The sequence below is a fragment of the Rattus norvegicus genome, chromosome 5, assembly GCF_021556685.1.
Source record: "Rattus norvegicus strain SHRSP/BbbUtx chromosome 5, alternate assembly SHRSP_T2T, whole genome shotgun sequence".
Taxonomy (NCBI): Eukaryota; Metazoa; Chordata; class Mammalia; order Rodentia; family Muridae; genus Rattus; species Rattus norvegicus.
Genome location: NC_141538.1, coordinates 164,080,995 through 164,104,162, shown reverse-complemented (window position 1 = coordinate 164,104,162; position 23,168 = coordinate 164,080,995). Strand labels below are relative to the sequence as shown.

At 36.9% G+C, this 23,168-nt stretch overlaps 2 protein-coding genes across 4 annotated transcripts in view; both read left to right on the top strand.

The window, feature by feature from the left end:
• The window catches only part of Rex2l4 (reduced expression 2 like 4), a 751,000-nt gene that overhangs the window by 91,900 nt on the left and 635,932 nt on the right, over positions 1–23,168 (top strand). The window lies entirely within an intron of this gene.
• Rex2l1 (reduced expression 2 like 1) lies at positions 592–22,982 on the top strand. 2 transcript variants are annotated; one of them, NM_001408785.1, is given in 5 exon segments: positions 592–747; positions 1,801–1,893; positions 5,512–5,612; positions 19,456–19,582; positions 20,586–22,982. In NM_001408785.1, coding segments are annotated over 3 exon segments (1,422 nt in total). In that variant the 5' UTR covers positions 592–747; positions 1,801–1,893; positions 5,512–5,582; the 3' UTR covers positions 21,851–22,982.

The following is a 23,168-nucleotide window of genomic DNA, read 5'->3' as shown; positions in this document are numbered from 1 at the left end:
TATTCTCTAAAGAGACTTGGGTAATTCTGGAGTCTCCTTTCCCCAGCATATGCAAATGTGGACGGGTGTATATAATGAATTGTAGGGAACAATCTAGAAAGTATCTATGACCAAATGGCTAAAGAATGCATTAGTCTCACAATGTGAGCTGTTAGGCAGACGACCTTGGATGTAAGTGGGTCAGAACCCAGGCGCAGTGTCCTACTAAGTCCACTTCTGGTCTAGACTGGCAGCAAGCTTGATGCGAAGCTGTGCAGAGAAGTTCCTGTGCTCCTGACAGCTGCAGTTGTGTGGAAGGCAGCCTGCAACAGAGTTGGGGGAGTGGTTCCGATCGGGAGCGGGGACACACCTGCCTGATCGGAGGAGATTAAGAAAAATACAAAATAAAAACAAAGGAAAAATCAAGGAAGCAAGGACACAAAAATCCAAACCGATTAAAAAATATGTATGAAGAATTAGGACGGGAAATAATTAAAATGTTCCGAAGTAGGTGGGTTTAGAAAATTACGTAACAGGAAGCCGCTAAATATTGGGCGGGTCCAGAAGGAGTTGCTCTGAGAAACCCGCGGAAGTGACAGGAAGTTCCGCCCTTCCAGCTCTCTCCGTGTGTATTGTCTTCTTGGGGATCAGGAAGTCCTGGTGGGAGACTCGCCCCGGAGTCCTGGAGGTACCTGAAAACTTCCTCGAGCTGCAGTTGCTGTGCCGGCTTCCTAGGACATTCATCAGCTCGTCCTGTCACCCTGCCAGGTCAGAGGAGCTGCTGCGACCGGGATACAGGCAGGAGCGGAGCAGCGCTGTGGAGCGGGGGTGCATTTTCTGCCGCCACTTTTATAATTCTGTCGTGGATATCTTAGCGTTGTCAGGAAGTTTGAGATCTGTGAACTGGGATTTTAAGTGATGCTTTAATCAATTTGGTGGTGGCCAGAATATTTTTTCTAAAACAACCTCGTAGATTCTTGGCCGCATCTGTAGTTTGTACACCAGGGTTTTCTTTCGAAAAGCCTTAGTAAAGTTCTTCGAGTTCAAATTCATGCATGTTTTCTTAACTTCCCTGTTCCTCCGTTTGCCGTTCCATTTCCCTTTCTCTAGCGGACCGAATAGGTATTCCAAGAGAGCTTTGTAGATCTTTGACATATGCGGAACTAGTGCAGATTTGATTGAATTAGAAAATATTTGTTATAAGCCGTTCTATACGGCTGTAAATATTAATATTTCCTGATTTAAGTTATACTCTCCATTAATTTTCACTGAGGTATATGCAGGCTGTGATGTAAACACAGCATTCAGAAGTGTGAATTCATCGGCTTCATAGGTATTTTTATAAGTGGAAAACTTACTGTACATTGAGACAGAATTAGACAGCACCTTTTGAATTACCCACTTAAGTTAAATGTCTCCTTGGTTCATGAAAAGCTCTCTGACCATGCACATTCATGGTTTTTTGAATTCTGCAATGTTCGTTCACTTCTTGCAGGTGTGGGAGTGCTTAGACCCTGCACTCGGCTTTTTTCAGAGCCCTCTGGTTGGAGGAGTTCAACAGTCTAGATTCTGTGGGACACAGAATCTGGCAGTGTTACTTGCTTCTCCTCAGTGTTGCTTGGAAAAGAACTGTGCATGAATGTTAACTGTGTGACTACCTGTTACATCTCATAGGAAAACTGAAATCCTCAGAGAAAAGAGGCATTTTCATGGTATCTTCTCTTTTCTTCATACATACCCTTTTGCTACTTGTTCACATCTTTCATGTTTGTCTCATGAAAATTTCCAGGTTCTTTCTCAACAATATTTTCCCATTTTCAGGTCTCCATATGCTCAGCAAATCTGCGTAATTGTAAATCGAAAGTAGGAGCCCTGGACGGTAAAGGCCAAAGAAACTTCTAACAAAGGATGCAGGTATCACCACAGAATACTCTGTCAGTTTTATGTCACCGATTTATGCTGCAGAATTTCCTCTGCCTGAACTGAAATCCAAGATTCACAAATAACACTCTTTATTGTGAAGAAATATGTTTTCATCTATTTTGACTTCTACAAGGATTTTATTGTGAACTCCTTTGAAGATTATTCGATTAAATTTTGTTCTTTTTGTGATTGTATTCCTTAGGATTTTTAATTTGGAAGGTTTTGCTGGCCTCATGAGTAGCTATGTATGGTTCTCATTGTTCTCCATTGATTGTGTGAGTAGAGATTTACTGTGTTCATGAGGAATCATTCCTAGTTTTTAGGTACTCATTCGTTCTTCACAAGAAAAGTTTTATTTCCTATGACCTCATGAAAAATGTATGTAGTGTTCTCTTGTGCATGTTTCAGTTTATTGTCTACATACGATTTTGACTAAAAAACATGTTTTAATGAATAGTGACATTCAACTGTACCTTTACTACTGTAAATACTAGTAGCTACTTTTCTGAATTCAACACTACAATTACCAATTATTTTCCCTCAGGGCGTGAGCAATATTATTCCATGCTCTCCTGATTTTAATCTATGGATAAATATTTTTACTGCTAGGCTAGAATGCTATGTTCTTAAGAGTCCCAGTGTCTGAACACTACACATTGCTGTTTGAGTTTATCTACTTTAAAAAGACTGGGGTGAAACAAGTGTCAGTAAACTTTGACTGAAAGGCTCGAAAGTACAGAATTATGTCTTTTCAGAATCAGGTGTGTATTTGAGGAAAAGTCAGTTCCAAGGGTTAAAGTTGAAGCCCTAGTGTTGATGATGACTTCATGATGGAAGGATGCAAAACCATGGGCTGTCCTTCCCATCCTAGAATGAGCTCTTGCTCTGTCTCCATGAAATGGAAAATGTACTTTTCCTGTTTTACACATAGACAAAATAGTTCCATGACACACATTCATGTTCTGTATTCACTATTGTTGGAGCTAAAGCCCAGCGTCTATCACTGGACCAGGAATTTATGATCTATTGCTGTTAGAAATGAAAACCATGCTCAGCCTGTGTCACAGGCTCAAATCATAAAGTAACATGCTTTGCAAAAATTCCCTGATTACTCCCTAAAAATCCATGTATTCCTACGCCCACCTTTTATTACCCACTCGATGCTGTCCTCAAATGCCCGGGGCCTCAAGTCTTACATATTTTAAATTTATGACAGCATTATATTTTTCCCTGCATCTCCATTTTCTGTGGTATATAAATTCCTGTTGTCAGTAACTTTTCTATCATATAAACTAGCGATTAGGTTCCTTTTTTCATGCATATTACAATTGTTAGAATATTTAGAGAGAAACAATCTGGTAGTGTATTTGCATCATCTGTTTTCTTTGCTATTGTTGATATTCAGAGCTCTTAGAGTTTACTTTAATCTGTTGTCTAAGTCCCCTAGTACTTGCATTTTTATGGGAATGGCCTTTGCATCCAAGGTGCCCTAGTGCACTCCCACAGTTAGCCTGTCTTCATTCTCTGTGCCATCTCTTGTTATTCATGTTTTCATTATACCCTTGTGTTTCATGTATGTTCTGAGGCAGGTTTTGGATGGGCATCCACACTGTCATATGTTCATAATTCCATCTTCCATGGTAATGACAGTGTGTGTTCCCACACCTCCACTTCCTCCATCTTTTTCAGCCTTACCTTTCCCCCAGTGCATGCTGTTTCCTCAGCACTCTCTGAACTGGCATCTTCCCTTTACCAACCACATGTGTCTGACTTCGCCTGAAAGCATCACCGTGCTGTGGTGTAGACAGAATGATATAAATGATTTCCTAGTATTTCTACATAAAGCCAGTGTGTCAGGTATAAATTCACTTTTGGGCCTGTGGATCTTTAGAGTGACTTTTGACAGCTTCCAGTGCCATGTGTATATTTCCTTCTTAGGCTGACTCTGTTCAAACAGGAAAGTTTCTGTTACCTACTTGTCCTTTTACACTGGCTGTCATCCACTGTCAGTGAGGTTGGTGTTTCAGCACAAGGGTCAGTACCTAGGGAGAGCCATTGGTGACTCTTATAGCCAGGAGCCTACAGAGCCCATGTTAGCAGTTTGTGTGCTACACTAGCATATCCAAGATCCTTTTAGAGATTGAGTGGTCTTCTTACTTCTCAGGTCATTGTTTAGGAACGTATAAAACAATGTGATAAGTTCTTGTATTTTTTCTATAGATTATCAAATGCATTATAAGATTGGTACATTTTCTTGGGATATTTGTAGCTCCTGGGTTGAAGAATTCTGTTTCTTGTAGTTTGAGAAAACTTGCCTTCCTCATATCCTTATTTGAATATTGAAAATATTGTAAATCTTACTTGCCCTCTGTAAGCACTGCTGTTGTGTGAAAGGTTAGTGTGCAGGCTGTGCACACTAGTGTGGGTGACGTACCATGTTCCCTTTCTTGATCTTGTTTTGACATTGTCTAGAACCCTTGTTCTGGAGCCTTGAGTTGTGACCTCTTTGTGCTCCATTGACACATTCACGGGGGTTTTCAAAGACTGACCATCATAAAACCCATATTTTTTATTTTCTTGGGAACTGATATACCACTATTGTTATCAATCTGCTTGTTTGTCTGAAACATGTAGATAAAGTAACTTATGAATTTCTGGAACTATACTAAAGGTTTACCACACCATTATAAAAGTATAGAACAAATGGCCTAAAGTTTTAGAATAATAAATTTTATTTGAAGACATCTGGCTTTAATTATAATATTGCACATATTAATGCATTCATGGTGATGTCAAGGGATCAGGATCAATGCATACAAATGTGTCTTGCGAATTAGCAAACAGAACCTATTGAAAGGAGAAGTAAGTTGGAAATAGAAGTTTTATCTCATGAACAATTGAAAGCCTTTGTAGATCGTGATGAAAATGTGTGTAACTGGGGTTGGGGATTTGGCTCAGTGGTAGAGCGCTTGCCTAGGAAGCGCAAGGTCCTGGGTTCAATCCCCAGCCCTGAGTAAAAAGAAAAGGAAAAAAAAGGAAAAATCCCCAGCCCCCCCAAAAAAAAGAAAAAAAAAGAAAAAAAAGAAAAAAAAAAGAAAATGGGTGTAACTAAATCTGATGACAACTTATTCTTTTGCAAAACCCATGATATTTGGCAGATAGAATCTTTGTACTCCAAGACAATAGGATACACATGGAAAATAGATATACTGTATCTGCTTGGTAGAAAGAAGTCGAATTTCACCAAAGTGTCAGATATTGTATTTGATTGTGATGGCTAATGAAACGCCATTCAAGTCTAGGTCATCAATCAGCATAGCCACTAGTCATTTATCCTTGACTCTAGACCCAGGGAGATAAATTCTCAGTAATAACCCTGAGTAATCGTGTTTTACAGCAGGTATTCATGTTGTCTGTGTTTGTGCCTGGTGCCTGCTGATATTAGAAAGATGCCTCAGATTATACTCATTCCTTACCACAGTAAATATGTCACTCCATGCTCACAATTCTGTAGAAATGTTGACAAGTTTCCTCATATTTTGTTTTTAATGTCCTTTTATGTGGGTAAGCATTGTCCATAACTTAGTTGTATCAATTTCACCTTTGTAGTTCTCAAATCCGGTTGTGAAATTTCAAGAACACTTGCAATATTTGAATCTGGGAGAAGAACAACAAAAAGAATGAGTGTGGCTCTGGGAAACACTCTACAGGTCAGTGTGCTGTCCACATTTCTTTGAAAAACCCCCATTTTATTACAACCATTTAATAATTTTACTATCCATATGTTATAATATTATCTAAAGGACTTATTTTCTATAATCTTCATTTTCTTCTGGGATAGTGAAAATTTAATATTTAGGTCTTTCACATTTACACAACCATTAATTTTTTACTGAGGTTTCTTCTGTGAGGACGTACTATTTTCAAGGGCTGAAGACATGCAGATCTCAAAGAGAATCTATTGTTAATGATTCTCAAAAACTATATTGATGCCTAATTTGTACATTAGATGGATTTGTGTGCTATTATATTAGTGTGGAAGGTAGGTCTCATGTGTCACGTAAGTTGCATTTCAGACAAGGTCAGGGTTCCAGACTAAAGCTTGTGAATGTGGATATGGAATTATGTGGAGTCTGATATCACTGAGCAATATATGGAAGAGAAGAATTTGGCGAAGGATAAAATTATAAGGGATTCACTGTCTTGAACCCCAATAGTAAATATATTAGCTCCTTAGAGGCACAGGTGATAGAGGAATGTACATTTCTTTTTTGTGAGCAAATGCAGAATTCACTATGCAATGTTTTTTTGAATTTTATGTCAAATAATGATTATGGGTGTGTTTAGATATGAAATCTGTGTGTTCCAAGAAGCATTCCAAGAGACATACTGTCCAGTGTGGTGCTGTGTTGTAAATTTACAATGCAGAAATTGTTATTTCCCTTTGTCTTTTGTTGCACAGTTAGAAGTAGTGTATGTCCTGTATTCTCCACCTTTCTCTTTCTTCACATGGAATGTATTAGTAAAAATTTTCTGGGGCATATAGCCTTGGTGTTGTGTATGATCTATAAATTTTCAATCCTAAATAAACGTCCTTTCTAACTTGTTTTCTTCTTTTCTTTAGAAGGAAGAATGCTTTATCTACTCTGCTTCCTGTTCTACCAAAGTCTGTGTTACATTACATAGGGACATAATGAAGGGTTGTGATGATGTTTCTACATTTCTTTATTTATTGGTTATTGTATTTATTTACATTCTAAATGTTCTCCCAATTCCCAGTTCCTTGTCCCCTTCTTCTATGGGGATGCTACCCCACTCTCAAATCCATTCCTCATTGACTGCCCTAGCATCCTCCTATCCTGGGACATCCACCATCTTCATGGGCCTCCTCTCCTCTTGATGCCAGATAAGAAAATCTTCTGCTACATATGCTGCTGGGCACTTGGGTCGCTCCATGTGTACTCTTTGGTTGCTAGTTTACTCTCTGGGACCTCTGGGGATCTGGTTAGTGGATACTATTGTCCTACCTATAGGGTTGCAATCCCCTTCAGCTATTTCAGTCCTTCAGCTATCTCTTCCATTGGGGTCTCCTTGCTCTGTCCAGTGGTTAGCTGTGAGCATCAGATCCTCATCTGTACTGGTCAGACTCTGCCATAACCTCTCAGTGGATAGCTGTTCCAGCTTCCTGACAGCAAGGGCTTCTTGGCATTAACAATAAGGTTTGGATTTGATATCTAGAGATGGGATGGATGCCTAGGTGGGTAGTCTCGGGATGGCCTTGAGTCTCTGTTCCACTCTTTGTCTTTGCTTTTTATTTAGACAAGAACCATTCTGGGTAGTTGACCGCATCCTTGACCCGAGAGCTGTGCCTCTCCGGTGGATATGGTTACTACAGGTTCTCTCTCCCCTTTTTTGGTTATTTCAACTAATATCATCCCTATTGTGTTTTGTGAACTTCTTGCTTACCAGGTATCTGGATTTTGTAATGGCTATTTCCAGTTTCCCATTGTCCACTGCTACACACATCTGTTAACTATCCTCCCCTCTGTACATCTCCCCTGACTCCTCCCACACCTGATCCTACCCTCCCTTTTTCCTTACCCTCCTCTCTCCCTCCTAGGTCCCTCCTTCCTTTTCCCTTCTGTGATTTTCTTTTATTCCTTTTAAGTGGGACTGAAGCATGGTTTCGGCAGAGGCAACCATGGTTTTAGCTTCCTGTTCAGCTTCATATGGGCCGTGAGTTTTATCATGGGTATTCACAAGTTTTGGTCTAATATGAAATCATCACTGAGTTTATACCGTGTGTGTTCTTGTGTGAATGGTTACCTCACTCAGGAGGATATTTTCTCATTCCATCCATTCGCCTTCTAAGTTGATGATGTCCTCATCCTTAATAGCTGAGTTGTATTCTATTGTGTAAATGTACCATATTTCCTGTATCCATTCCACCTCGGAGGGACATCTAGATTGTTTACAGATTCTGCCTATGATAAATGAGGCTGCTATGAACATAGTACATTTATCTTTCCTATATGTTGGACCATCTTTTAGGCATATGCCCAGGAGTGGTATAGCTGGATCCTCAGGTAGAATTATGTCCACTTTTCTGAGGAATTACCATACTTTTTCAGAGTGGTTGTAGCAGCTTGCAGTTGCACCAGCAATGGAGGACTGTTCCCCTCTGTCCACATACTAGCAATCATATGCTTCTCCTGAGTTTTTGATCCTAGCCATTCTGACTCTTGTGAGGTGGAATCTAAGGTTCATTTATTTGTATTTCCCTGATGACTAAGGATGTGAACATGTCTTTAGGTGCTTCTCAGCTATTCTAGATCTCTCAGTTGAGAATTTTTTCTTTAGTTTGGTATCTACCCCAATTTTAATAATTTTATCTTATTCTCTGTAGTCTTTACTTTTTGAGTTATTCGTATATATTGGTTATTAGCTCTTTGTCAGATATAGGCTTGGTAGAGATCTTTCCCAGTCTGTAAGTTGTTTCGTTCCTTTAACAGTATAGTTTTCCTTACAGAAAATGTTCAATTGTATGAAGTCCCATTTGTCAATAGTTGATCTTATGCCCTAAGCCTTTGGTATTCCGTTCAGGAAATTTTCCCATTTGCTGGTGTATTTGAGTATTTTTCCCACTTTCTCTTCAATTAGATTCAACGATCTGGTCCTATGTAGAAGTCCTAGATTCATTTGCACTTGAGCTTTGTAAAAGGAAAAACGAATGCATCAATATGCATTATTCTAAATGGAGCCTGTCACTTGAACCAGTGCCATTTGTTGAATATCTTGTTTGTTTTCCACTGGATGGTTTTGGCTTTTTAGTTAAAGATCAGATGAGTGTATGTGTCTGAGTTTATTTCTGCTTCTTCAATCCTATCTCATTAATCTACCTGCATGTGTCTTTAGCAAAACCATAGCTTTCTTTTTTACTACTATTGCTCTGTAGTAGAACTTGTGGTCACGGATGGTGATTAACCCTGAAATCCTCATATTGTTAAGAATAATTTTCTCTATGCTGGGGTTTTTGCTATTCCAGATGAATTTGAGAATTACTATGTGTATTCCTCTGAAAAATTGCATTGAATTTTGATGGGTATCTCATTGAGCCTGTCGACTGCTTTTGATCAGATGGCCATTTTTCCTCTGTTAATCCTGCTGAACCCTGAGCCTGGGATTTCTTTCCATCTTCTACAGTCTTCTTTTTATTCTTTAATCAGAAATTTGAAGTTCTTGTCAAAAAGATCTTTTACTTATGGGCTAGTCACACTAAGATGTTTATGAGTATTTGTCACTATCTTGAATGGTGTCATTTCTCCAATTCCTTTCCCACCCTCCTATCTTTTGAGTAGAGGAATGCTACTGATATTTTGGAGTTAATTTCACACCCAGATATTTTGCTTAAGTTATTTTCCAGTTCTAGCAGTTCTGATTGATTTTTTTGGGTCACATTAATGGCAAATAGTGATATTTTGACTTCTTCCTTTCTAATTTGTATCCCTTTGACCTCCTCTTTATTCTAATTATTCTGGCTAGAACTTTGAGTACTATATTGAATAGATAGGGGAAAGTGGGCATCCTTATCTATTTGTTGATTTTAATAGGATTGCTTCATGTTTCCCTCCATTTAGTTTGATGCTGGCTATTGGTTTAGTGTTTATTGCTTTTATTAAATTTTGGTATGCATTTTGAGTTCCTGATCTTTCCAGTGTTTTTAACATGAAGAAGTGTTGTATTTTGTCAAAGGCTTCTTGAACATCCAATGAGGTAATCATGTGGTTTTTTTCTTTGAATTTGTTTATATAGTGGATTATGGTGATGGTTTCCTATATATTGAACCAACTGTGCTTCCCTGGGATCACCTATTGGATCATGGTGAATGATCCTTTTGATGTGCTTTTGGATCCAGGTTGCAATAATTATAATTACATTGAATCTTTTTCATATTTTGATGTGGGAAATACCAGAATATTAATAAAGGAAATTAGTCTGAAGTTATCTTTCTTTGTTGGGTCTTTTTGTGGTTTACTTATGAGCATAACTATTCCTTCATAGAATGAATCAAGTAGTGTTCCTTGTGATTCAATTTTTTAAGTATTTTGAAGGGTATATTGGTATTAGCTAATCTTTGAAGGTCTGATAGAATTCTGCAGTATGACCATCTGGTCTTGTTTATTTTTGGTGGGGAGTCTTTTAATGACTTATTCTATTTCTTTAGGGATTATGGAACTGTTCATATGGTTTATCTGATTCTGATTACCTTTGCTACCTGGCATCTGTCTAGAAAGTCATCCATTTCATCTAGATTTTTACAGTTTTGTAGAGTATAGGCTTGTGCTCTAGGACCTCATAATTTTTTCATACAGTTTCTATTGATATGTTTCTATTTTCAATTCTGATTTCAATTTGGATACTGCCTCTGTGTCCTCTGGTTAGTCTGGCTTAGGATATATCCATCTTGTTATTTTCTCAAAGATGCAACTCTTGGTTTTGTTGATTCTCTGTATAGTTCTCTTTGTTTCTTCTGCGCTAATTTTTTACCTGAATTTGATTAGTTCTGCAAGCTACTCCTCTTAGGTGTATTTGACCCTCTCTGTTCTAGAACTACCAGATAAACTTTTATGCTGCTAGTGTATGATCTCACCAATTTCTTTATGGAGGCACTTAGAGCTCTGAAGTTTTCTGTTAGCAGTGTTTTCCTTTATTTATTTATTTATTTATTTATTTGGTTCTTTTTTTTTTCGGAGCTGGGGACCGAACCCAGGGCCTTGCGCTTCCTAGGCAAGCGCTCTACCACTGAGCTAAATCCCCAACCCCTTATTTTTTTTTTTTTAGATATATTTTGTTACTTACATTTCAAATGTTCTTCCCTTTCCTGGTTTCCTATACATAAGCCCCCATTCCCTCTCCTTCCCCAGTATGGGTATGTGCCTTATCCATCCCCCTAACTGCCCACTGTCCCCATATTCCCATGCACTGGAGATCCAACCTTGGCAGGACAAAGGGCTTCCCCTTCCACTGGTGCCCCAAAAAGGCTATTCTCTGATACACATGCTCTTAGAGCCCTGAGTAAGTCTATGTATAGTCCTTTGGTAGTTATTTAGTCCCTGGATGCTCTGGTTGTTTGGCATTGTTGTTCTCATGGGATTTCAAGCTCCATCAACTCTTTCAATCCTTCCTCTAATTTCCCCCAAGGGGGTCCTGTTCTCAGTTCAGTGGTTTGCTGTTAGCATTGACCTCTGTATTGGACATTCTCTGGATGTGTCTCTCAGGAGATATATATATCCGATCCCTTTCACCATGCATTTTTTAGCTTCATCAATCTTGTCTAGTTTTAGTGGCTGTATGTGTATGTATGTGTGTATATATATATATATATATATATGCCACATGTGGGACAGGCTCTGAGTGGCCATTCCTTCAGTCATTACAGTAAACTTTGCTTCCATATCCCTCCTATGGATATTTTCCCTCTGTTAAAAAGGAGTAGGAGTATCTGCGTTTTGGTCATCCTTCTTGAGTTTCCTGTGGTCTGTGGATTGCATCTTGGGTAATTCAAGCTTTTCGGCTAATACCCACTTACCAATGAGTGCATACCAAGTGTGCTTTTCTGTGACTGGTTGCCTGACTCAGTATGATATTTTCTAGTTCTTTCCATTTGCCTATCAATTTCATAAAGTCATTGATTTTGATAGCTGAGTAGTACTCCATTGTGTAGTTGTTCCACATTTTTTGAATCCCATTCCTCTGTTGAAGGACATCTGGATTCTTTCCAACTTCAGTCTTATAAATAAGACTGCTGTGAACATAGTGGAGCATGTGTCTTTGTTGTATGTTGGAATATTTGGGTATATGCCCAGGAGAGGTCTAGCTGGGTCCTCAGGTAGTGGAAGGTCCAATTTTCTGAGGAACCTCCAGACTGATTTCCAGAGTGGTTGTACCAGTTTGTAATCCCACCAACAGTGGAGGAGTGTTCCTCTTTCTCCACATCTTTGCCAGCATCTGCTGTCACCTAATCTTAGCCATTCTTACTGGTGTGAGGTGGAATCTCAGGGTGCTTTTGATTAGCATTTCCCTTATGACTAAAGATGTTGAGCATTTCTTTAGTGTTTTTCGGCGATTCAATATTCCTCAGCTGAGAATGTTTTGTTTAGCTCTGTACCCCATTTTTAATAGGGTTATTTGACTCTCTGGAATCTAACTTCTTGAGTTCTTTGTATATTTTGGATATTAGCCCTCTATCAGATATAGGATTGGTAAAGATCTTTTGCCAATCTCTTGGTTGAATTTCATCCTAATGACAGTGTCTTTTTGCCTTACAGAAGTTTTGGAATTTTATGAGGTCCCATTTGTCGATTCTTGATCTTAGAGCATAAGCCATTGGTGTTTTGTTCAGGAAACTTTCCCCAGTGCCTATGTGTATGAGACTCTTCTTACTTTTTCTTCTATTAGTTTAAGTGTATCTGGTTTGATGTGGAGATCCTTGATCCACTTGGACTTAAGTTTTGTACAGGATGATAACATCAGATCATTTTGCATTCTTCTACATGCTGACCTCCAGTTGAACCAGTACCATTTTTTGAAAATGTTATCTTTTTTCCATTGGATTGTTTTAGCTCCTTTGTCAAAAATCAAGTGACCATTGGTATGTGAGTTCATTTCTGGGTCTTCAATCCTCTTCCACTGACCTATCTGCCTGTCTCTGTACCAATGTTGAACAGTTTTTATGCCTATTGCTCTGTAATACTGCTTGAAGTCAGGTATGGTGATTCCCCCAGAAGTTCTTTTATGATTGAGAATATTTTTCAATATATATATATATATATATATATATATATATATATATTGGGTATTTTGTTATTTCAAATGAATTTGCAAATTGCTCTTTTTATCTCTATAAAGAATTGAGTAGGAATTTTGATGGGGATTGCATTTAATCTGTAGATTGCTTTTGGCAAAATGGCCATCTTTAGTATATGAATCCTGCCAATCCATGAGCATGGAAGATCTTTTCATCTTCTGAAATCTTCCTCAATTTCATTCTTCAGAGACTTGAAGATCTTGTCATACAGATCTTCAAGTTGCTTGGTTAAAGTCATAACTAGATATTTTATATTATTAGGGACTATTGTGAAGGGCGTCATTTCCCTAATTTCTTTCTTAGCCTGTGTATTCTTTGAGTAGAGGAAGGCTATTGATTTGTTTGAGTTAATTTTATACTCTGACACTTTGCTGAAGTTGTTTATCAGGTTAAGTAGTTCTCTGGTGGAACTTTTGGGGTCTACCATCATATCATCTGCAAAGAGTGATAGTTTGGATTCTTGCCTTCCAATCTGTATCCCTTTGACCTCCTTTTATTGTCTGATTGCTCTGGCTAGGACTTATATTGAATAAGTAGGGAAAGAACAGGCAGCATGTCTAGTTCCTGATTTTACTGGGATTGCTTCAAGTTTCTCTCAATGTAGTTTGATGTTAGCTACTGGTTTGCTGTATATTGCTTTTACTATGCTTAGATATGTGTCTTGAATTCCTGGTCTTTCCAGGACTTTTATCATGAAGGGGTGTTGAGTTTTGTCAAATGCTCTCTGGGTATTTGATGAAATGATCATATTGTTCTTCTCTTTAAGTTTGTTTATACAGTGGAATACATCTATCGATTTCTGTATATTAAACCATCCTTGCATTCCTGGGGTGAAGCCTACTTGAACATGATGGATGATCGTTTTGACGGGTTCTTGGATTCGATTTGCAAGAATTTTATTGAGTATTTTTGCGTCGATATTCATAAGGGAAATTGATCTGAAGTTCTCTTTCTTTGTTGGGTTTGTGTGGTTTCAGTATAACAGTAATTGTGGCTTCATAGAGGGAATTTGGTAGTGCTCTGTCAGTTTCTATATTGTGGAATAGTTTGGAGAGTATTGGTATGAGCTCTTCTATGAAAGTCTGATAGAATTCCTCACTAAACCCATCTGGTCCTGGGCTATTTTTGGTTGGGAGACTTTTAATGGCTGCTTCTATTTCTTTAGGAATTATGGGTTTGTTTAATTGATTTATTTATTCCTGATTTAACGTTGGTACCTGGTATCTGTCTAGAAAATTGTCCATTTCCTCCAGATTTTCCAGTTTTGTTGTATACAAACAATTGTAGTAGGATCCGATGATTCTTTTAATTTCTTCAGATTCTGTTGTTATATCTCCCTTTTCATTTCTGATTTTGTTAATTTGGATACACTCTTTGCAACCTCTGGTCAGTCTTGCTAAGGATTTATCTATCTTGTTGATTTTCTCAAAGAACCAGCTCCTGGTTTTGTTGATTCTTTGTATAGTCTTTTTCGTTTCTACTTAGTTGATTTCTGTCCTGAGTTTGAATATTTCCTACTTTCTACTCCTCTTGGGTTCATTTATTTCTTTTTGTTCTAGAGCTTTTCGGTATGCTGTCAAGCTGCTGACATATGTTCCCTCCTGTTTATTTTTGCAGTCTGTCAGAGCTATGAGTTTACCTCTTAGCATAGCTTTCATTGTGTCCCATAAGTTTGGGAATGTTTTATATTCATTTTTATCAAATTCTAAGAAGAATTAATTTCTTTATTTCTTTCTTGACCAAGTTGCCATTGAGTAGAGCATTGTTCATCTTTCATGTATGTGTGGGCTTTCTGTCGTTATTGTTGTTATGGAAAACCAGTCTTAGTGCGTGGTGATCTGATAGGATGCATGGGATTATTTCTATCTTCCTGTATCTGTTGAGGCCTGTTTTGTGATCGATTATATCGTCAGTTTTGGAGAAGGTACTATGAGGTGCTGAGAAGAAGGTATATCCTTTTGTTTTATGATGGAATGTTCTATAAATATCTGTCAAATCCATTTATTTCATAACTTCTGTTAGTTTCTCTATGTCTCTGTTTATTTCTGTTTCCACGATGTGTCCATTGATGAGAATGAAGTGTTAAAAGTCCTATTGTGTGAGTGGAGTGTGTGTTTTGAGCTTTAGTAAGGTTTCTTTTATGAATGTAGGTGTCCTTGCATTTGGAGCATAGATATTTAGGAGCGAGAGTTCAACTTGGTGGATTTTTCCTTTGATGAATATGAAGTTTCCTTCCTTACATTTTTTTATGACTTTTTGTTGAAAGTCAATTTCATTTGATATTAGAATGGCAACTGGAGCTTGTTTCTTCAGGCCATTTTCTTGGAAAGTTTTTTCTAGCCATTTATACTGAGGTATTGTCTGGTTTTGTCTCTGAGGTGTGTTTCTTGCATGCAGCAAAATGCTGGGTCCTCTTTATGTATCCAGACTCTTAGCCTATGGCTTTTTATTAGGTAATTGAGTCCACTGATGTTGAGAGACATGAAGGAATAGTGATTGTCGCTCCCTGTTATTTTAGTTGTTAGAGGTGCAATTATGTTTGTCTGTCTATCTTGGTTCCATTACATTCTTGCTTTCTGTATGGTATAGTTTCCCCCCTTGTATTGGAGTTTTCCGTCTATTATCCTTTGTAGGGCTGGATTTGTAGAAAGATATTGTATAAGTTTGGTTTTGTCATGGAATGTCTTGGTTTCTCCATCTATGTTAATTGAGAGTTGTGCTGGATACAGTAACTTGGGCTGACATTTGTGTTCTCTTAGGGTTTGTATGACATCTGTCCAGGATCTTCTAACTATTAGTCTCTGGTAAGAAGTCTGGTGTAATCCTAATAGGTCTGCCTTTATATGTCACTTGACCTTTTTCCCTTACTGCTTTTAATAAGCTTTCGTTGTTTTGTGCATTTGGTGTTTTAACTATTATGTGATGATATTTCTCTTTTGGTCCAATCTATTTGAAATTCTTTAGGCTTCTTGTATGTTTATGGGCATCTCTTTCTTTAGGTTAGGGATGTTTTCTTCTATAATTTCGTTGAATATATCTACTGGCCCTTTAAGTTGTGAGTCTTCACTTTCTTCTGTAACTATTATCCTTAGGCTTGATCTTCTCATTGTGTCCTGGATTTCCTAGATGTTTTTGGCTGGGAGCTTTTTGCCCTTTATATTATCTTTGACAGTTGTATCAGTGTTTTCTATGATATCTTCTGCCCCTTTCTTCTATCTCTTGTATTCTGTTGTTGATGCTTGTATATACAAATCCTTGTCTCTTCCTTAGATTTTCTATATCCAGGGTTGTCTCCCTTTGTGCTTCTTTATTGTTTATGTTTGCATTTTTAAATCCTTAACGGTTTTATTCAATCCTCACCTGTTTGGTTTTGTTTTCCTATAATTCTTTCAAGGGAGTTTTGTGTTTCCTAAGGGCTTCTACTTGTTTACTTGTTTTTTCCTGCATGTCTTTAAGGGACTTCTTTATGTTCTTCTTAAAGTCCTCCATCATTATCAAAAATGTGCGATTTTAAATCTAAATCTTGCTTTTCTGGTGTGTTTGGATATCCAGTATTTTCTTTGGTGGGAGAACTGGGCTCTGATAATGCCAAGTAGTCTTGGTTTCTGTTGCACTTAGGTTCCTGTGCTTGCCTCTAGCCATTGAGTTGTCTCTGGTGTTTGCTTGTCTTGCTGTTTCTGAGACTGCCTTGACCCTGCTATAGGCCTCTATGTCAGCACTCCTATAGAACTCTTTTTCTCTTTTCTTTCAGGCTTTTTTGAGAATAGGTGCTCTGATTTCGGGTGTCTTGGTACTCCTGCAGACTGTCTTCCAGCTCTAGGCACGGGCAGGAATCAATGGGTCCTGCCCCCGATTTCTCCTAGGTCTTTGCACCCAGGGGACACACTTGGCGATTCCCTCTTAGGTCTGGAGTGTGGGCAGAGGGTAGTCTCCTTTGACTTCTCAGAAGTGTCCACACTTCTGTGGGTCCAGCTCTGTCTCCCGTGGGATTTAGGTGCAGGGAGCTGTTTGGCTGTTTCTGTTCAGTCCTGGGCACAGACCAGAAGTATGTGTACCAGCGGCCGACTGTTCCTATATTCCTGTGTCCAGAGGCACTGTGCAGTTTCCCCTCCTGAGCTGTGCAGAAGTAGCAGTCTGTCCTGTGGTCTCAGGATGTCTGCACTCCTGGGTGTTCAGCTCTCTTCCCCAAGGGATTTGAGTGCAAGGAATTGTGGGATTTTCAGTGTTTTCATCATGTCCTATAAATATGTGTATGTTGTTTCTTCATTTTCCTGAAATTCTAAAAAAATCTTTAATTACTTTATGCTTTTCCCTGATCACTTATCATTGTAGAGTGATAGTACATAGTAGAGAATTATTTAGGTTTCATGTGTATGTGGACTTCTTCTTGTTTGTATTGAAGATCGTCCTTAGTCCGTGGTGATGTGATAGGATGTATGGAATTATTTCTGTCTTTTTGTATCGATTGAGACTTGTTTTATGTCTCATTATATGGTCAATTTTAGTGAAGGTACTGTGACGTGCTGAGAAGGAGGTATATTATTTTGTTTTAGGATAAAATACTCTCTATATCTGTTAATTTATATGATTCTTAAGTTCTCTTAGGTTTACTCTGTTTCTGTTTAGTTTATGTTTCTGTTTAGTTTCTGTTCTTTTTCTGTTTCACAAATCTGTTCATTTGTGAGAGTGAGTTGTTGAACTCTCCTAGTATTATTGTGTGAGGATCAATGTGTGCTTTCTGCTTCAGTACCATTTCTTTTGCAAATGTGCCCTTTTGGATCATATATGTTGATATTTTTGTTTTTGATGAGTGTGAAATGTCCTCATATTTCTTGATACCTTTGGTTGAAAGTCAGTTTTATTTGATATTAGAGTTGCTACTCCAGTTTGTTTCATGGGATTATTGCTTGGATTTTTTTCCCCATCTGTTCTCTTCTTTAGAAGGTAGAATGGCTCTCTTTCCTCTACTCGAAATGATGTTATACATAGAGAAAAACTGAAGGGTTTTTACCATGTTTGTTTTTTTCCAATATTTTTCTCTTCTAGTATGTAAGTGTTCATCTGCATATTTTTAGGTACAATGAATGATAAGTTATGCCCCTAGGTTACTCAATTCATCACAAAACCCTTGAGATTGAAGTCACAGCATGTGTCTTTAACTCTTAGTCATTTTTTCATGCCACAGGTTTATGTATCTGATGCCCATTTGTAATAGAAATCATATATAACCTGAATATTATAGTTTGGAAAAACAAGAAAGAATTGTACATAACATTTATCTGTGCCCATGGCTATTCAGATACTTAAATGAGCTTATATTCCAAAGAGAAGAAAATAAAGCTAAAAGTACAATATTGAATTTTTGAATTAATCAATCCCAGGAGGAGTAATGTATTCCATATTTATGAAAAATTAGAGTAATTATCCCCATCATTAAAAAAGATTTAATCAAAGAAATTGATTCTATTTCATCGAAATGCATTGTCACATATAGCATTCATTTCAACACACATATCTAAGTATTCTTTTGTGAAAGATCATATGAAACATATATAACTATGCATTATATGAATTGCTTGTGCTAGCTTTTTTAGAACTTCAAATAATTTAATTCCCTGTAGCATTGTTTCTTTGGTTTTGAATATACTTACATAAAAAAATTGCCCTAAGTATTTGATTCTATGTGCCACTTGGAATGTTTAATATATGTCCTGACATTGCACTCCTTTTCTGTTTTAAGAAAAAACTCTAATATTAGATTCATCCATTAATTCTCCATTTAATACTCTACTTCTTCCTTTTGGAAAGTTTCTAGCATTGTAGCTAGACCTCAGAATATGAAATACATATGTTATAATACAGTTCTGTGAGGCCCAGCTGCACACAGGATTGAGCTATTGTCCATATTGTATGAGGTAGACATTGTAGAATTGATAGCATATTTTTCCTCATCATTACTTGACCATCTGTGGTGTGACATTAGAATTCACTTTGATATCAAACTATACTACATATAGGTACATTATTGTATCCAGAAATCAAAAACACATGTTATGTTCTGAAAAAATTATAGCTTTTGATATGATTATATCATTCATTCTCAGAGAGATGTAAATACAAGGAAATATATGACTATTTTAATACCTATATTTTGTACTTACATTTAATGTCTTTTCTTGTGTAATGAAAGTTGGTAGCATTTGTCTGAAAATATGCATATGTGTTGTATATTTCTCCTGCCTGAAGTCTTTAGCACAGATTTTTTGATTTTAACAAAATGAGTATAAAAATACAGTTTGTAGTACCATGGGGTTGCAGTTAAACAAATTTCATGAGAGAGGGCTTTAAATGATATTATCCAATAAAAACTGTGCAAAAAAATTGAAATGTACTGATGGTGGCAAATCTTTCTTTTGCTGCTAAAGTCTCAGAAAACCACCAAAAATTCATAAATGTGAGAGCCTTCATGAATGAGAGCATTATTGTAAGTCATTCTACAGATTTGTCTGTGGAAGAGCAGCAATTCATAACTTTAGACTCATATCCAAGAAACTTTGAGAAAATCTTAGTCTTTCAATATGTTCCTTTCCTAATCTGTATTACAAAGAATCTCCAATTCATTAGCGCTATTTTTAATGTAGGAAAGCAATTTTGTAAAGTAACAAGTACATACTTTAATATTACAGGGTTTCTTAACCTTCAAAGATGTGGCTCCAGAGTTCACACTAGAGGAATGGGAAAGTCTCAATTATGCTCAGCGGGCACTGTACATGGATGTGATTTTGGAGACGTACAACAATCTACTGTCTGTGGGTAAGAATGCACTTTTTGTAGAATTCCTGAATCTTACTTTGAATTTTCCTACATTGTGTTTATGTAACTCTCTGAAATGTCTGGAAAGCACTAGGATAAGGGGCGTTCCTCTTAGCATGATAAGTTTTCCATGGCATTTCCTTTACATTTCTGCGCTTTCTTTGGAGGAATAACCAGTGTTATATTCTCCAAGATTTTTCCAATATCTCTTATCTAGCATTAAATGCAAATTTCTGAGTTAAAAAAATATAATGTTCAGAAAAAGGCATTGTATTTCTGGATATATAATAATTGGAGCACATTCATTTTATTATTACATTAATCTCTTTAATTATGGTTTTTAATAATGAAAAATGTTTTACGTATATATAGAGCTGTTGGTTTGGAGAATTTTTATTTTGCCTATTTATTTGTATTTTGATATGTGGTCTCTGAGTTTAGTATTCATACAGCATGCTCTTTATCTTCAGTATTTTGGATGCTGACACAAGCATATATATAGGATTCATTTGTGATTATGAATTTCTAGCTGACCACAGGTATACAATGTCACTTTAAATCAAGTTATAATAAAAAATTAGAGGTATGTTACTCAGAGATCTACTTTGTTTTGTTCAATATTGACTGATGATTTATTTTTCTTAGCTTCTACAAGGTACAATTTTTTTTTCTTTTTTCTTTTTTTCGGAGCTGGGGACCGAACCCAGGGCCTTGTGCTTTCTAGGCAAGCGCTCTACCACTGAGCTAAATCCCCAACCCCCAACGTACAATTTTTAAGATAATATTTGAAGTGTATTATCATTCCTTTCAGTTGTTATAGATCAGAATTGAGGTACTTCTGAGCATCCAAGCAATGATTATGAAAAGAGTAAAACCAATTTGGAGGGCATAAATCCTTGAGAAGGTCTGAATTACCAGTTAATTCAGCAAACACCCATTATTGAATCTCTTTCTCTCCAGTGCAGTAACCCCTGTCATCGCTAATTGCAGTTTTATTTTTCAGAAAATCATCTGATACGTGGAAAACATGGGAAGGTCTTGGAACAATACACAGAGTGCATTGTCCATGAGCATGTGAATATCCAAAAGAAGTTTTGTAAATGGGATGAAATTAGCAAAATGACTCTTGAATCCACCCAAAGTACACCTTATAAAACTCATCTCCAAGATCCCTCTCTTCAGTCCTCAAACCTGGAAAGACATAAAGCTGGCAAAATGAGAGAAGTTTACAAATATAAAGACTTTGTACAGTTTTCTAATGAATGTGCTATCATTGGTGTAAGTTCCGGAATGCACACAGAGAACAAAGAACACAAAAATACAGAATTTGATAAGAATTTTGTCTATAAACATAAACTAATGCTGAAACAAAACATTAATGGTAAGAATCTTCACCAATGTAGTAAATCTGAGAAATGCTTTGCCAGAAAAGGGAATCTTCATTTGCATCAGAGAATTCATACAGGAGAGAAACCTTACAAATGTAGTCAATGTGACAAATATTTTGCCCAACAATCCTGGCTTATGCGTCATCAAAGAATCCATACAGGAGAGAAACCTTACAAATGTAATCAATGTGACAAATTCTTTGCCCAAGAATCCCATCTTAGTATTCATCAGAGAATTCATTCAGGAGATAAACCATACAAATGCAGTGAATGTGACAAATGCTTTGGCTACAAAGGCAGTCTGAGAATTCATCAGAGAGTTCATACAGGAGAGAAACCATACAAATGCAGTGAATGTGATAAATACTTTAGCCAGCAATCCAATCTTACTATTCATCAGAGAATTCATACAGGAGATAAACGATACAAATGCAGTGAATGTGACAAATGCTTTGGCCAGCTATCCAATCTTAGTATACATCAGAGAATTCATACAGGAGATAAACCATACAAATGCAGTGTTTGTGACAAATGCTTTGGCTACAAAGGCAGTCTGAAAATTCATCAGAGAATTCATTCAGGAGAGAAACCATACAAATGCAGTGAATGTGACAAATACTTTAGCCAGCAATCCAATCTTAGTATTCATCAGAGGATTCATACAGGAGATAAACCTTACAAATGCAGTAAATGTGACAAATGCTTTGGCCACCGAGTTAGTTTGAGAATTCATCAGAGAATTCATACAGGAGAGAAACCAAACAAATGTGGTGAATATGACAAATGCTTTACCCAAAACTACAGTCTTTGTTTACATCAGAGACTTCATATGGAAGAGAAACCTTACAAATGTGGTGAATGTGACATATGCTTTGGTTGACAGTCTCATCTTAGTATTCATCAGAGAATTCATTTAGGACAAAAACCTTTCAAATTTCCTTTATGTGGGAAATGCTTTACCCATAAGTCTGAATTCATCAGAGAATTCATACTGGAGAGAAACCATGGAAGTGTACTGAATGTGACAAATCTTTTACTCACAGTTACTTTGACAATTGTTGAGAGAATTCATCTAGGAGAATAAATTTACAAATGTGTGACAAATACTTTATCCAGAAATGCGGACTTCATAGAGGAGAGAAACCTTAGAAATGCAGTGAATGTGACAAATGCTTTACCCAAATGTTAGCCTAAAAAGGCATCAGAGATTTCACAATGAAATAATACATGCAAGTGTAATGTATGTGAAAATTGCATTAACTACAATGTCTGACAGATTACATACAGTAGAGAAACAGTATAAATTTAGTCAATAAAACAATACCAGCAAATATCGTCTTAAAATTCATTAGATAATATTAAAGGAGAGAAAATTTTCAAAAGTATTAGAGGTGTGAACCTTTTCTTTGGCCTATCTCTTAGAATTAACAGAATATGTACATGTGACAATCTGAAGAAGTATAATGTATTTGGAAATATCTTTGACTACATTTCAGGTCTGAGAAAACATTTTAAATTTTTTGTGGGGAAGTGTATCTTGGAAAAATTGGGCTTCCACACTAGCGAATTTGTATGATTATGAAAACTTCAGAAACCTTCATGCAGTGTTCAAATCTTAGAAAATGTCAACTATTTATGCTGAGAAAAACTCTGAAAATATGACAATGTAGGAAAGTTTTCATTAAACTTTTACCAGTTCACCCTCAAATATTCCAAGATGAAGACATGTGGGGAAGTCAGAATAATATAGTGTTGTGTAACATGTTCATGGCAACAGAAATTATCTATTTCAAAGGGACTTCACTCTCAAAATATGTAATAAAACTGGCAGCATTCTGTATATTCAAGTGATCAAATTCAGACAAATTACACTTAAAAAGGTTTATTTGACAAACTCAGATACCAAAACTGTTTGTTCTTTATCCTATAAATATGTCTACAGATGTTAAGTCTCCTTTGACAATCCAGTATTCATAATTCTTATTAAATGCTGGTTTCATGTTTGAGGATAATGACTGAGACTGATTGTGTCCTTGTGCTGTGTGGTCAACAACTCCTTCCCCATTGTCCTGTAAATAAGTGTGAATGAGTCCCCATGTTTGATTTGTTTGTTTTAAGTTTATACTTGGGATCCTTAGATGAATATATGTTGCATCTTACTAGGAAATTTCTCTCATAAAATATATGCTGAAGTCATG